The sequence below is a fragment of the Mobula hypostoma genome, chromosome 2 (assembly GCF_963921235.1).
Source record: "Mobula hypostoma chromosome 2, sMobHyp1.1, whole genome shotgun sequence".
Lineage (NCBI taxonomy): Eukaryota > Metazoa > Chordata > Chondrichthyes > Myliobatiformes > Myliobatidae > Mobula > Mobula hypostoma.
Window position 1 is genome coordinate 224054053 of NC_086098.1, and position 16170 is coordinate 224070222.

The 16170-nt window shown below is 41.5% G+C and overlaps 1 protein-coding gene across 2 annotated transcripts in view; it reads left to right on the forward strand.

The window, feature by feature from the left end:
* Positions 1–403: 403 nt before the first annotated feature.
* Positions 404–16170, forward strand: part of tpx2 (TPX2 microtubule nucleation factor) — a 34523-nt gene continuing 18756 nt past the window's right edge. The window contains exons 1-7 of one of the 2 annotated variants that reach the window (XM_063041549.1): positions 404–617; positions 5532–5729; positions 6980–7070; positions 8661–8774; positions 9669–9761; positions 10448–10584; positions 15152–15297. In XM_063041549.1, coding sequence (XP_062897619.1) covers positions 518–617; positions 5532–5729; positions 6980–7070; positions 8661–8774; positions 9669–9761; positions 10448–10584; positions 15152–15297 — 879 coding nt within the window. In that variant the 5' untranslated portion in view covers positions 404–517. The remainder of the gene's footprint in view (positions 618–5531; positions 5730–6979; positions 7071–8660; positions 8775–9668; positions 9762–10447; positions 10585–15151; positions 15298–16170) is intronic. The other variant, XM_063041550.1, reaches the window with a different exon arrangement.

Genomic DNA, 16170 nt, shown 5'->3' on the forward strand with positions numbered 1-16170 from the left:
CCTGCCGCTAACGCCATTTAAATGTGGTGTCGATACGGGAGCACCCCGCATCAACACACACAAAGCCCTCGGGGGACCCGGAAACGGCCTCCTCCAATCGCGTCACAGGGGCGGGACGAACCCCGCCTCGGCGGTCAGTTTAAATTTCGAATACTTGAACCTCATTGGCCAAAACGGCAGATTACAGAGAGTAATTGGCTGGTTTATTTAAGAGGTCCCTGGTGAAACTCTGGCAAACCCAACCTCGTACTGTTGGACCGGAGCACCTTTCCATGGTATTACCTCATGAGTAATGGCGAAGATCGATCCGATAAATAACCGGCTGGGACGACAATGACGTATGCTGTAGCGCGCTGGAAGACGTTGTCCTCAGGTCCCGCCCCCCGCCTACGTCAGCGGGTAGCTATCCATTCAGCGGCGGCATCCGGCCGGAGCGGGTTCTGATTAGTCGGGACCAATTCAAAGGACGGCGGTTTGAACCGTTTGTGTTCAAAAAAGTGGCTGTGTCGATTTTGCGATGGCGTCTGGTCGCAACAGTTGGAATTACGACGCCCCAAGGCACTTCAATTTCGGCAACCCGCAGGAAGACGACGACCCCACGGCTGACTACTGGTTCGGTAAGCGGCTGCGGTCTCAGGCGGGGCCCGCGCTGGGTCGGGGTCGCGAGTCTCGGAGCTCGGGCAGGCGAGGCGGCGTCCCTCCCAGCGCTCCATGGATGCTATTAATGCCCCCCTTTGTCCCAGCATCGGGGCTGCCCGCTCCCCCGACACCGGCTCCCATCGCAGTCGGTATCCCCTGGAAAGGATTTCTCCCCGTAAATATGCCCGATCCCGCCAATTTGGATTCCATCAGATTCCCTTCCCCTCCCCGGTATCGTGAGGTAACTCCGCTTTGGGCACTAACAGCACCGCAGCTTGTTGTAACGCTTTCCCGACTGGCCATCTTTGTATTACTCTTCAAGCATCCCGACCTGTGCTTCGTGGCGCCGAGCTTCACTGGCTAGTATTGGATCTCCGGTTATCTGTTCATCAGAAATCTTCCTGTCCCCCAGCTCCTTGTTTTTGTCCTCTCTATAAATGAACTTTCTAGGATGTCGCCATGTGAGTGCTCTGGGGTTCTGCTGCCCTACGTTATATTTAAAATATTTGTTCCCCTCTCTCCTGTTTCATCTTTAACCTACTGCCTTGTATTTCTTCCTCCTCCCCCCCTCCCACCACCTTATTCTGGCTTCTCATCTTTTTTTCTCCCATCCTGTTTACTTTTTTTCCCCATAGATGCTGCCTGGCCATCTGAGTTCCTCCAGCATTTTGTGTGTATTGCTTGGCATTCTAGCATCTGCAGGGTTTTTTTTTGTTTCGAGTAGTGCAGAGAACTGGTTTGGGGATGACTAGAGCATATGGATATGCTACTTGAATTATTCCAGAGTTAAAGAATGTCAGGTCACAAAGTAACTGCACAACAGTTGGTCTAACGGCACTAGCAGGGCAAATTTTAAGGGAGTGGTAATAAGCACATGAAAATCGGAGTTAATGCACTCCAGTGTAGGATTATACAGGCTATTTTTGAGTTTGGATATTACGACAAGTCACAAAGGAAGGGAATGGGTTAAGGCAACAAGTGCAGGATGCCCCTGTGGCTGTTTCCCAATAGCAATTACATTGTTTTGGGTGCTGTTGTGGGGAAAGATCTGGCAGAGGAAAGCCACATTAGTCAGATCTTTGGGACTGATTTTGGCTCTCTTGCTCAGAAGGAAAGGGGAGAGAAGTAATGGTAGGGAATTCATTGATGCAACAAGCAGGAGGTACTGTGTTGCCTCCCAGGTGTCAGCGTCAGGGGCATCTTAGATGGTCCATAGCATTCTTAAGGAGGTGGGTGAGCAGCCAGAGGTCATGGTCCATGTTAGATCCAGTGACGCTCAGTGTTGCTACCTGTGCCATGTGCTAGTGAGGCAATGATTAGGAAGATAGTGCAGTTTAACACCTGGCTAAGGAAATAGTGCAGGAGGGGAAGCTTCAGATTATTGGGTCCTGTACAAGTGGGGCAGTTTGCACCCGAACTGGAAGGGGATCAATATCCTTGTAGGAAGGTTTGCTAGTGCTGCTGTGGGTGGGGGGGGGGTGTTTAAGTTAAAATTGCAGAGGGATGGGAACCAGAATGCCGGGGCAGCTACTGGAGTGGTTCTGGAAAAAGCTGTTAAGCTTATCTACGAAGACAGGAATTGAATGGTTTAGTAGGGTACAACTAATGGGAGGAGGTGGCGGCATTAATAGAGAAACTGTTATGGCAGTTCTCAGGCTGGAGGTCTCGTCTACTGAAGCTATATGGACGGAACTAAGATGACCATGTTAATAGGATTGAATTGTAGACCACCCAATAGCCAGTGCAATTTAGAGAAGCAAATTTGTAGAGATAGCAGACAGTTGCAAGCAAAAAAATTGTGATAATGATCTTAACTTTTCATGTGTTGACTGGGACTTGCAGACTGTAACAGGACAGGATAGGATAGTTTGTCAAATGTGTTCAGGGAAGTTCCCTTAATAGATAGAGGTCCCAGCCCTCCCTGTTAGAGAGTGACACAGAGCACATGACAGAAGTGTATGTAAGGGAATATTTTGGATCTAGTGCTCATAATCTCATTTGTTTTAAGATAATTATAGAGAAAGATAGGACTGGTCCTTAAGTTAATATTCTACATTGGAGAAAAGCCAATTCTGGGAACATCAAAAAGGATCTGGAGGGTATGGATTGGGATAGGCTGCTTTCTGGCAAAGGTGTACTTGGTAAGTGGTAGGCCATCGAAAGTGAAATTTTGAGAGCACGGAGTTTGTTCCTGTCAGAATAAAAGGCAAGGCAAACAGGTTTAGGATACCTTGGTTTTCGAGGAATGTTGAGGTCCTGGTTAAGAAGGAGGGGCATAGTGGGTATAGGCACCAGGGAACAAATGAGATGCTTGAGTACAAGAATTGCAAGGCAACATTTGAGAGGGAAATCAGGAGGGCTGAAAGAGGGTGTGATGTTGCTCTGGCAGACAAGGTGAAGGGCTTTTGCAGATGTATTAAGAACAAAAGGATTGTAAGGGACAAAATCCTTCCTCTTGAAGATCAACATTGCCATCCAAGCATGGAACTGAAAGAAATAGGGGAGATTTTAAATAGACTTTTTTTGCATCTGTATTTAACTTGAATGGACATAGTTTGTAGAACTGAGGCAAAACCATAGTGAAGATCATGGGTCATGTGGATTACAGAAGAGGAGGTGCTTGCTCTCTTGAGACTAAATCTCTACTGTCTCAGGCTCTCATCCAGCCTTTTCTGAGACTAGTGCAGAAATTGCAGTGGCCTTGGCAGAGGTAATTAAAGTATTCATAACCACAGTTGAGGTGCTGGGGGGGGGGTGGCTAATGTAGTTCTGTTTTTCAAGAAAGCCTCTTAGAATAAGCTGGGAATTTATAGGCTGGTGAGCCTGATATCATGGTGGGTAAATTATTGGAAGGCATTGTAAGAGGCAGGGTACCTAAGTATTTGTTTAGATATGGTTTGATTGGGTATAGGTGACATGGCTTTGTGAGAGTTAAGTCATATCTAACCCATAGTTTGTTTTTGAGGAGGTTACTAGGAAAGTGGGATATTGCTCACATGGTAGGCTGGTCAAGAAGATTCAGTTGCTTAGCATTCAGGATGAAGTAGTAAGTTGTATTTAAAATTGACTTTGCGGGAGAGTGGTAGCAGATGGTTCCCTCTCTGACTGCAGTTCTGTGATTAGTGGAGTGTCACAGGAATCCGTGCTGGGTCCTTTGACGTTTGTTGTCTTTATCAATGATCTGGACAATAATGTGGTTAACTGGATCAGCAAATTTGTAGCTGACACCAAGCTTAGATGTGCAGTGGACAGTGAGGAAAGTTATTAAAGCTTGCAGGACTGACCCTGCTGTAAAAATGGGCTGAAAACGGCAGCTGGAATTTAATACAGTCAAGTGTGAGGTGTTGCACTTTGGGAGGGCAAAAAATAGGAATTGGTGAACAGTAGGGCTCTTGTGACATGTGGTAGAACAGGGATCTGAGAGTATAGATCTATAATTCCTTGAATGTGGCATCACAGGTAGAGAGGGTCGTAAAGAGAGCTTTTAGAACATTGGCCTTCATAAATCAGAGTATTGAGTAGGAGAAATGAGGTTTGTAAGACATTGGTGAGACCAAATTTTGAGTATTGTCTGCAATGAGGGAGGATTTGATAGAGGTCTACAAAATTGGGGGCTATAGCTAGGGTAAATACAAGTAGGCTTTTTCCACTGAGGATGGGGTGAAAGGTGAAATATTTAAGGGTTAATTTCTTCACTCGGGATGATGTGAGTGTGGAGCAAGCTGCCTGTGGATGTGGGTGTGATTGAAACATTGGAGAGGAAATTGGATCCATGTATGGATGAGAGGGATATGGTCCAACTGCAGATTAATGGGACTGGGCAAAGTAAGTTTGGGGATTAGATGGGTTCCTGTGCTGTGGTGCTTGATGAATCAAAGATCATCTCCACCTTAATGGAAACAGACAGAATGTGTTGCAGCCAGTAAGTTTGTGGGATATCCTCAAGTTGAAATTATAAACGGAGAAAAGAAAACTGTGACACCAGATGTGGCCAGTACTGGGAGAGGGAGAGAGAAATTTGAAGAATTCAATGTCAAGTCTACAAAGCTGCACCTTGTCCAGATTGGGTGAGTTGTTCATTAAGCTGGGTCTTGTTACACTGCAGAAGCCACAGGCTGGAACGAGAGGGATAGTGAACCGCACACAAGATTCAGAGGGCTCGCCTTGCTGTCGATGTTGCAATTCTGTCCTATGGTTGAAATTTATCTGACCCCTGCTGTGCTCCAGCATTGTGAAATTGGCATGCAGACTTAATATCACTGGGAGGTGGGAAAGGGAACGAATAGTTAAACAAAAATGGGATATTAAACACTTAATTATTCCAGAATTATTGATTTCATTACCAGTGATGGTTTCAAAGTCAAGGTTGCTAGATTATTCCTGTTCTCTCAGCTCATCTTCTCTTCAACCTCAACTTAGCTTCTGTAATCTGTATTTATAACTTGACTACTTAAATGTCAGTTCTTTGAGGTGAGTGTCATGCACCAGATGTAGTTTGACCAGTTGAATCTTAGTTCTGTCTTTGCAGAATTTCACTTTTTTTAATGTTGATAACCCTTTGAAATTTTAAATTGTGACCAAAAAATTCAGTAAACCCATTTGGTTTCTGAATCCTTCAAACTGAATTATGACCCTTTGAATTCCAAGCTCCAGTGATTTTTGAACAGGTCATAATTCACTTAAATAATATTCAACACAAATTTAAAAGCAATACTTGCAAATTGGCTTGCCTGATGACAGTCACTTTGATGGCTGCTTCCACCACCTTCAATGTGGGATCTATAGCTAAAAGTAGGTATTATCTGAAGTAGTGCAGTCCTGTCCTTAGCTATAATTGTCCTTAAAGCTTTTGTTCATTCTTAATTATTATAGTATATTTTCTTGGATATTAGATAAACAAATTGAACAAAACAAAGCTACAGCAATTACCATGCCTGAATCAGTACCAATTATACAAAATTCAAATTCCGGAGTGGATCAAGTGGAGCAAAATGGAGTAGGAACTAGCCCCGTGCTACACAGCCAAGACTCGAAAATGTGTGAAGATTCTTCTGAAACAGAACCACAATTGCAAGAGGTTTCTTCTACAAGTGAGAGGTTTACTTCTACATATTTATGGAATAGTTACTACTTAATCAAAGAAGCCTTTTAAGCTTTTATGCAAAATTCCTTGGACCTGTAGGCAAACTTTATCACATTTCTGCTTCGCATTGTTGTTTACCTGTGGTTTTTTTTTCTCTAGCTCCAGTTTGCTGCTGTAGAAGTTAATTAACTTGCAAAGTTTGAACTCTACAGAAATAGTTATAATGTCTTCTATAGTACCTTGTTCAGATTAATCTCCTTGCCCCACTGATATCAGATAAAGTTGAAGCTATTTTGTCTGGTTATTAGTTGAATCTGGCAAATCTAGATAGAATATGACATGCAAGGAAGACTGTTGGTATCCATGGTATTTGAAATTTGTGAAGGAAAATTTGAAAAATGTTGCTTGCTAAAATTTGTAATATTACAATTGGCCCTAGTATTTAACTGATTACTAATACTGAAGAGTAATTTCCCTATTAAGGAAATGTGTATTTTTTCTCTTGGAGTCTGATGTTCTAAAATGCTCTGTTACAGAATTAGTGTTGTTTTTATTTTAATGCTAATTTTTGATTACTGCAGTCAGCAAGACTCATAATGGGCTATTGGCTTGTCTCCCCAGTCTTCTTTCAAGAGGTCTTGCTTGGCTAAACTGAGTTTTGTGTTTATTTCAAGTTTGGCCAAGTATATCCATAAGCTGCCTTTTTGAAGAAAATCAACAATGAATTTGGAAGGATAGTGTGCTAACTAAAACAGTTTAATAACTGTAATACAGCTCATTGGATAAGTCTCTCCACTTGGCCTTGGCCGAGAGTAAGATACTGCAAGACTTTCAAAGACGGACAGCCAAGCTTGGTATGAACTCCTACCCTTCAAATGAGTTGTAAATGATTAAACAAATTTATTATGATTCACTGTAGATATATAGCATGGTAACAGGTCCTTCCAGCCCAAGTCTGCACTGTCCATTTGCACCCATGTGACCAATTGTCATACTAACCCAAATATCTTTGGAGTATGGGTGGAAACCCATGAGGTCACTGGGAAAATGTACAAACTTCTTAGAGTGGTGAATTGAATCCGGGTCATGGGCGCTGTAACAGCGTTCGGCTAACTGCTGCACTACCATGCTGCCCACAGACCTTCAGTTGATATGCTTCTTGTCTTTTATTTAATTTGTTCCATTACTATCTTTAAAACTTTTAAAATGTTTTTGTTACTTGTCAGAAATTTAGACCTATTTACCTTTTCCCTATAGAAGAGGCAACCAGTAAGCCACCAAATAACTTGGCAGTGTCCCTGGAAGAATGGAAAGCCAAAGTAAACAAGACCACCGTGCCACCAAGAAGGCAAGTAACAAGTGTACTTTTGTTAAATAGACGTTCCTCAGTGTCCAGTTTGTTTGTGAGTTGATGGTGGAGTGCATGAAGGAAAAAACAAATGCTGAAAAAGAGCTCCTAAACTGGTTTCTGTTCAGCTGTTATTTTTTAAGGTGACATATCAAGGTTTGTGGAATTTCTTGATTTCAGGGCATGTATTTTGAAAAACGTGTGTCTCTTGTGCTTTCTTCATCCTACTTGGGTTAGCAAGCACCTGATTTGAGACCAGGAGAGCAAGTTGAACATGAATGAGGATTGACGTCTATAAATTCTTGAATCCATTGGTAGAATAGCAAGTACTAATTCTTTGATTCTATAATCCTATAAGTTCATAATGATGGAGTGGATAGAAGACATACTTGCCCTGGGGATAAGATGAGATTGGTCACTATTTTGATTTTTTTAAAAATCATGATTTGTCTTCACCTAACAGGATGAATCTGTAATGCTTGGGCTGTACTCACTATTAAGCTGAATGTGCAATATAAAATTTCATTTAGTCATTTAAAATGATTCTGTCATTTAAAATTCCTCACCTGAAAATATTAATGATATTTGTAATGTAGTTATATTATCTATGATATAACAGGCTCTATTTTGACAGCATATTCTGTTTATCCTGTTCCAGGGTTTTGTGCTTTGCTGTTCTTTTGCCCGTTTCTGAATATCTATTGATCTTGGCTACTGGCTTGTTTCTGAATAGATTTTCAACGATTGTTTTATTGCCTTGTTTTTCTTTCCCGTGATACTGTTAATATTTCTTTCTTGAACCAAAGCAGGTTAATATTTTAGCAAATCTCACCACCTGTCCTTTAATCTGCTTCCATTTTGTTGCTGTAAGTGTAAGTGAGGGGTAGTCCCTCAGTTCTAGCAACCCCAGCTTCATTCCTGACTTCCGGTGGCTTTAGTGTTGATTTTGCACATTATCCCTGTGGCCATCTGGGTTTCCTCTAATTCCCTTGTTTGCCAAATTGCTTGGCTACTAAATAATAGCTGTAGTTAAGTGGTAGAATCTGGGGGGAAATTGATGACAATGTTGGGAAGATAAAGGGTTTGTATAGAATGAGGGGAAAATGGATATTTGGGCAGAAGGGTATGTTGCCTGCTGTACTTGAGTTACAACAATTGTTGATCTCTAGGTTTCAGGCCATGTTGGAGCCAGCTTGATGGTAGTTGCCTGATTTGAGGGGTGTCTCCCGACCTAATTTCAGAATATTCCATCTGTATAATGGAGCTTTGACTGTGTTTGAACCTGCATGAAGAATGTAATATGGTATATAGAATGGTAGTATCAGATTAGATGCTCTAAGACTGAATGGAGAGCATCCATAGAAGCCAGTAAACCTTTGACCTATTTTCTTCTGCATAAATTCAGGTTTTTTTTGTCGAAGATTGAGGAAATAAAAGATGATTAAAATTTGGATTGAAGTGGAATTGAGTGCACATGACTGAAATAGCAGAACCTTGACTTTTAGTTCTGTAACATTTGGTTAATTTGAAATGTCTGGTTTTTTTTTGTTATGCACTGCCTAAAGTTCTCTCAATTTGTTTTTTCATTAGATCGACACGCAGACCATCTGAACAATTGAGAAAACAGTTGGGCAGCATAAGAGCCTCAAGGCGCTCTCAAGATGTAAATATGACAGAACCTCCAGTTAACAAAAAAGCTCGCATGTAAGCTACCAATGCATTTAAATTTTCTTTTACTAGATTTAGTATACATACACCTTGCTGAAAAGGCTGTGGTGTGTTCCGGATGAATGAAATGATGCCCTGTAATACGAGCAATGAAGGTCAATCTGATCATCCCAGCCTTATGGAAATACAGGTTTTTTACTATCCTTTCTTGATTTGTGCTAATTTTGATGTTAGGAAGTACTTCTGAGGGAACGTTCTTCCAAGTTTGGCCTTATGTTTAAGTACTGCCTTTTGTAACAAATATAAACTAAAGTCCTTGTATTTGCAATACCTGTTAAACAGCGAAAGTTGAATATTGAAATAATTAAGGCAAAATTAACTACAAACAAGGTTTGTGTAAAGCAATATAGTGGCTTGCTGGAATTCTTAACCTAGCAGGTATTCCAATTAGATGTACAGGAAATTTGCAATCTGCCACACAATTTACTTGGCAGTTTATATAATTTGTTTAAACTAAATTTGTGGTAACTTTTTTTAAAATGCCTTGCCTTAATTGCCCAAGGCCGGCCTCCTAGGCCTGAGTCGATGTGGTAGTAGTTTTTTTAAAGCCCTTGATAGAGTTAAGTAGCATATAATGGTAGACTAGCCTGGGCTATGAATGAGATGTTGGGTCAAATCCCGTCCCAGCTGGGGAATTGAAACTTGACTGTTTCTTTGGAAGCAAGTCTCCCTTCATGTGATCTGGCCTACATGTAACTTCAAATTTCATATCAGTGCTCTGAAATGGCCCAGTGCCATTCAGTCCAAGGGCATTTGAGGATGGGCATTAAAAACTAATTTTTTCCACCATCATGCCCAAATTAATCAACTTAACAATTTGGAGGTGTCTTTTCCTGATGGAAAATAAATTGTTCTTTGTACTAAATGTAGGGATCCAAGTGGAAATTGCTCCAAGAGCAGAGCTGGTAGTCTAAATCAGGATAAGAGCAAATTGACAATGCCTGGTACTCCTACAGTTCTCAGGTATGTGTTATTTTGGAAAGTAATGAAAATAATGTTCTATGAAAACTTGGTTAAGATGGTATCTGATGTAGGACTTCCAGAGGTTGTATATGTAGCTGATAATTTTGAACTCTTTTAAATAAGTTTGTCTGTTTTGCATTCCTACCATTGAGTGGTAAGTATACCCATTGGGCTTTTTAGTTTGTATTCTGATTTCTCATTTCCTCTTTCCTCCATCACCCTACCCTTGTCCAATGTAATATTGAACAGCTGTACACCTAACTATATTGAATACATATTCTAATAGATTTACAATTTCTACAGTTGTCCTATCAAATGATGGCCACTGTTTCCCCTGTGTTATTTTCTAAGGCATTGCATATTTCAAAATACTTTCTCCTCACATACAGGCTAAGTTGATGATCTTCTATTTGCTTTAAAGTCTTTCCTCTGAAATCTTCATGCTGTATTCAGTGTAAAGCAGAAAAGTGAATTGGTGTGTGTCTTTGCTCTAGGAGATGCTAATAATTTTTGCCTCTTCCCATACAAGTCCTTCTGTGTGAGCAAGGACAGATTTCTCCATGGAGAAAGATCTACTCTGGTTATCATTTGAGTGTGTGTGAATTTAAACATAGTCGTGGACTATGTCGTGGAACAGGCACTCTTAATACTTTGCAGTATTTCAAAATGATCTCCTTTGCTTACAGGAGGCAGCAACATATGGGTTCAAAGGGAAAAAGCACAGAAGATTTGGAGATGGAAAAAATTGCTCAGTTTCAGAAGGAAGTGGCAGAGCAGAGGAAATTAAATGAAGAATCGCTAAAGCTTGCCATCTCTGGTGCAGGTACATTTGCTTATCAAGGTTTGGAAGAATAATTAACTGTAAGCTTTCACGATGGTTCTTTTAAGCTATGGCTGAAGCCATTAGTGCAACGTTTTTTAGTTCTAGCTAACAAGTGTTTCAAATCATGGCAGTCTATTGGAATTTGGCAATAAATTTGCTTTGTATGTGTATTTAAGCGTAGTGAACAAAAAAAAAATCTTTCCCACCTGCCTCTAACTCTCAGATAGACTAAACAACCAATGAAATGAAATATGAAACTATATTAATTTGCTTCTACCATGCCCCAATCCATATGACACAAAATGGATATGTGGCTGCTACACTGCTGATCCCTGGGGTTTTCATGTAAAAATCATCCAGTGAGCGGCAGTTCGGCAGGTATTGAGTGAGGTCAGAGGAGAATGATCAGACTGGCTCCATCTGACAAGAAGGTGGCCAGGTGTGCAGAAGAGCATCACCGAATGCACAACATATTGGATCTTGAAGATGATGGGCTACAGCTGCAGAAGACCATTAACATACAGTGGCCACTGAGTGTATTTCTCTGTCAGTGTTCTGTTTCTGACTTAACACTTTGTTGAAAGGGTCTACATAATATTTGAGGCAGAAAAAAATTGTTCTGAGTAAATTTAATCTACCCTATGCATGTGAATGATAGAATTTGGAGCTATAGAAAACTGGGAGGATTAGATTAAAATGAAATTGTGTCAACTGAAATACATCCCATTCTTCCACCAGACTCCTTGGGCTGAATTGGCCTCCTACAATGTAAGGTAACCACCAGATTTTGCACACCAGAATTTATAGGTGAAGGCACACTTATTGTCTACTATGGACTGCTAATCCTCTTACAACACTGGCAAAAGTTGAGATTTTCCTGGATTAATAAATATGCTAGTAAACATTATCTACCCTATTTAATCTTTTCCAAGAGTGCTTTTTGATTCTGTAGCTTATTTTTAAATTATCCTCTTGATAGGGCAGAGGAGCATTAATGTGTGAGTATCAATAGCGTATTTGAAGGGACTGATCTTAAATGTTGATTAGGTAACAAAAAAATGGCAAGGATATTGCAGAAGAATTTGTGTACATTAGTGATTGCTTCATGGAATAGTGTGTTATGGAACCCATTTGGAAACATTTTACTATTTCATCATTGGTAATAAGGAAGGATTAATTAAGAGATCTTGCGGCTAAAGAATCCCCAGGTAGCTAGTGACCATCATATAGAATTCCAGATTAGTCTGAGGTGAACACTGTAAGACTATAACTGCCATCTCCATAATGACAATTTAACAAGTTTGAACGTGGTTGTCTAACGTAGACATGGAAAATATACCAAGATGGATCAGTAGGTGGGCGGTGGTCCAGCTGTTCTTAATGTTATTGAGAGCCTAAGTTATTGGAGGAAGTGTTAGTGATTGAAAACTTGCTGCCACGTTAGATGCCGTTGGAATAAATGAGTTGTAATCCAGGGGACATAGCTTAGAGTGCAAAATTTGCACACTGAGGTGTGCAAAATTTACATCTCAAGCTAGGGAATCACTGGAATTCTCACAAAGGGCTGTAGATATCAAATCATTAAGTATATTTAAGGTAGAGTTTGATGAATAGTTGAAAGATTGTACTGAGGTTATGGGGAGCTTGCACAGGATCTGTGGCTAGTATCAGAATCAGGCTTAATATCACCAGCTTATGACATGACATTTGCTAACTTTGTAGCAGTAGTACAATGTAATACATAATAAGCAAAATCTGGGCCGGCTGGTGGCACAACGACATTGGCACCGGACCCAGGAGCGGAGGTTCCCGGGTTCAAAACCAGTCAGGTCCGCTCTCGAGTACGCTTAACATCCGTGCCGGGTTGAGTGTCGAGATCGCAACTTGACCTCGTAAAGTAAAATAAAGGGAAAAATACTGCAAAAATGTCTGTGTGTGAGGAGTGGTGCGCCACACAGTCTCTCTCTCTCTCTCACTCACTCTCTCTCTCTCTCTCTCACTCTCTCTCTCACTCTCTCTCTCACTCTCTCTCACTCTCTCTCTCACTCTCTCACTCTCTCTCTCACTCTCTCTCTCACTCTCTCTCTCACTCTCTCTCACTCTCTCTCACTCTCTCTCACTCTCTCTCACTCTCTCTCTCACTCTCTCTCTCACTCTCTCTCTCACTCTCTCTCTCACTCTCTCTCTCACTCTCTCTCTCACTCTCTCTCTCACTCTCTCTCTCACTCTCTCTCTCACTCTCTCTCTCACTCTCTCTCTCACTCTCTCTCTCACTCTCTCTCTCTCTCTCTCTCTCACTCTCTCTCACTCTCTCTCTCTCTCTCTCTCACTCTCTCTCTCACTCTCTCTCTCACTCTCTCTCTCACTCTCTCTCTCACTCTCTCTCACTCTCTCTCTCACTCTCTCTCTCACTCTCTCTCTCACTCTCTCTCTCACTCTCTCTCTCACTCTCTCTCACTCTCTCTCACTCTCTCTCACTCTCTCTCACTCTCTCTCACTCTCTCTCACTCTCTCTCACTCTCTCTCACTCTCTCTCACTCTCTCTCACTCTCTCTCACTCTCTCTCACTCTCTCTCACTCTCTCTCACTCTCTCTCACTCTCTCTCACTCTCTCTCACTCTCTCTCACTCTCTCTCACTCTCTCTCACTCTCTCTCACTCTCTCTCACTCTCTCTCTCTCTCTCTCACTCTCTCTCTCTCTCACTCTCTCACTCTCTCACTCTCTCACTCTCTCACTCTCTCACTCTCTCACTCTCTCACTCTCTCACTCTCTCACTCTCTCACTCTCTCACTCTCTCACTCTCTCACTCTCTCACTCTCTCACTCTCTCACTCTCTCACTCTCTCACTCTCTCACTCTCTCACTCTCTCACTCTCTCACTCTCTCACTCTCTCACTCTCTCACTCTCTCTCTCTCTCTCTCTCTCTCTCTCTCTCTCTCTCTCTCTCTCTCTCTCTCTCTCTCTCTCTCTCTCTCTCTCTCTCTCTCTCTCTCTCTCTCTCTCTCTCTCTCTCTCTCTCTCTCTCTCTCTCTCTCACTCTCTCTCTCTCTCACACTCTCACTCTCACTCTCACTCCGCGCCTTGTAAAAAGCCATGAAAAAGACATCATCACAGACATGCAGGCACATGCCAAAAAAAAGAGAAAATCTATTACATTATGAATATATATTAAACGAGTAGTGCAAAAAAAAACAAAGTAGTGAGGTAGTGTTCGTAGGTTCAATGTCCATTCAGAAATTGGATGGCAGAAGGGAAGAACTGGTTCCTGAATCACCTTGATAGTAGCAATGAGAAAAGGGCATGTCATGGGTAATTGAGCGTCCTTAATGATGCACGGCTGCTTGAAGATGTCCTGGATACCATGCAGGCTCGTGCCCATGATGGAGCTGACAAATTTTACAACTATCTGCAGCTTGCTTTGATCCTGTACAGTAGCCACCCCTCCTCCACACCAGACTGTGATACAGCCAGTTAGAATGCTCTCCATGAAAACTCTTAATGATATATAGCCACGTCTTGCCATCTTTGTAGCTGCATCAATATGTTGGATCCAGGTTAGGTCCTTGGTGATAATGACACCCAAGAACCTGAAATTGCTTGGCCTTTCCATTTCTGATCCCTCTGAGGACTGGTGTGTGTTTCCTTTCTGAAGTCCACAATCAGTTCTTTGTAGATGCTGATTGCAAGGCTGTTGTTATGACACCACTCAACTCGCTGATATATATTGCTTCTTTACGCCCTCTCGTCACCATCTGAGATTCTGCCCACATCAGCTGTATCATCAGCAAATTTATAGATGGCATTTGGGCTAGCTTAGCCATGGTCATGGGTGTAGAGAAAGTAGAGCACTGGGCTAAGCTCACATCCCTGAGGTGTGCCAGTGTTGATTGTCAGCGAGTTGGAGATGTTATTTCTAGTCCACATAGATTGTGGTCTTCGAATTGGGAAGAAAAGCTTCCAGTTGTAGACGGAAGTACAGAGGCCTTGGTTCTGGAGCTTTTCGATCAGAACTCTAGGAGTGGTGTTAAACACTGAGCTGTAGTCATAAGTATTTGTATTGTCCAGGTGATCCAAGGCCATGTGGCAAGCCAAAGAGATTGCATCTGCTACAGAACTATTGTGGTGATTGACAAATTGCAGTGGGTCTAACCTCTCAAAGCACTTCACTGTAGATTAGTGCTACTGGATGGTCAAATAGTGTGGGGCAGACTTGAGTGGATATTTTATGTTTTGAGTTGAGGGATTGGGGGAGGTAATGGTGTATGCCATTTTAATAGTTGTAATTAAGGATGGTCAGAAATAAACTTGTAGAAGCAAGAAATCATGGTATTAGACGAACTTTTCACAGCTGGCAGGTAAAAGAATGGTTCAATTGCTTTTGGAATGATGTTGTTCTCTGCTTTTGGCATAATAATCCATTATGACAAAAATTTAAATGCTTCTGTATTGATCATATTGATTTTTTTTTTTGAACTGCTGATGTCTTTTTAATCTTTTACCCCAACTCACCTCATCACAAATTTATTTAAGTAACTCAATGAAAAATCTGCATCCTACTGGTTTCAGGTCAGACTAAGAAAAAGATGCAGATTCCGGTCACAAGGCCAGTGGATATAAAGTTCCACACAGACAAGCGCATAAAAGCGCATGAAGGAGAAGCATACAAGGAAGTGAACTTCACCAATGACTTGCGCAAATATCAGCAGTCTTCTGTGAGTATCTTGTTGGGTTGAAGTGACTCATGATTTGTGTATCTGATTAACAAGGAAAGTGATTGATTTGGTTTGCATTATATTCTTTAGTTTATATTTGTAATAACTAGTACACTTGATGAATTATTAACTGTTTTTGTCTCGGTACATGCTAAGTATTGTACTCTGTGGGTGGATTTCCTGCAGATTTTCCTTTTGTATAAGGTCCTTTGTAGCTTCTGCTGGCTGAATATTTGAGAGATTCCTGATGGCCAACATCTTTTGAAGTGGTCTTTTTTTGGCAGTATTTGGGCTTATTTTTATATTTATGGAAAGCGTATTGTTCCAAGTACAAACATTTTGTAATCTCATTGCTCTGTCAGTTCGATTTGCTTCACTTCCATCTAATGGTCTTGTTGGAAATTTCCTTTGGTTTCCTTTCAGTGTATTTGTTTGACAGGCCCTGGGATGTGATGAATATCTTCTAAGGAAATGTGCTGGTCTGCTTGTACCGTTTCTGAATAGTAGCGAAGTAAGAACTACACCAGAGGTTTTCAATTTCATTGATGGTCGATGTAGAAGTAGGAAAGGGTAGGAGAGTTGGAATTGGGGGTTGAACTTAAGTGTAAAGGTGGTGAACTGGGTTTAAAAATGTTCAGTAGTTTAGAATTGAGCTTCATTGGTGACTAGAAAGAATAGTGTGATTGAAGCTGATATATCAGATGTAATTGAAGACTGGAGTGTTATGCTGTTTGAGAATGTGCCTGCAAATAGTCTGCTAGACTGCAAGGGAATAGAGGTGGCAGCTGGGGGGTTGTTTTAAAAAGGCAAGAGCTTCATCTGTGGCTACACTGCCAATTAACACGGTCAGGTGCTGCTGGAGTAAACCCATGA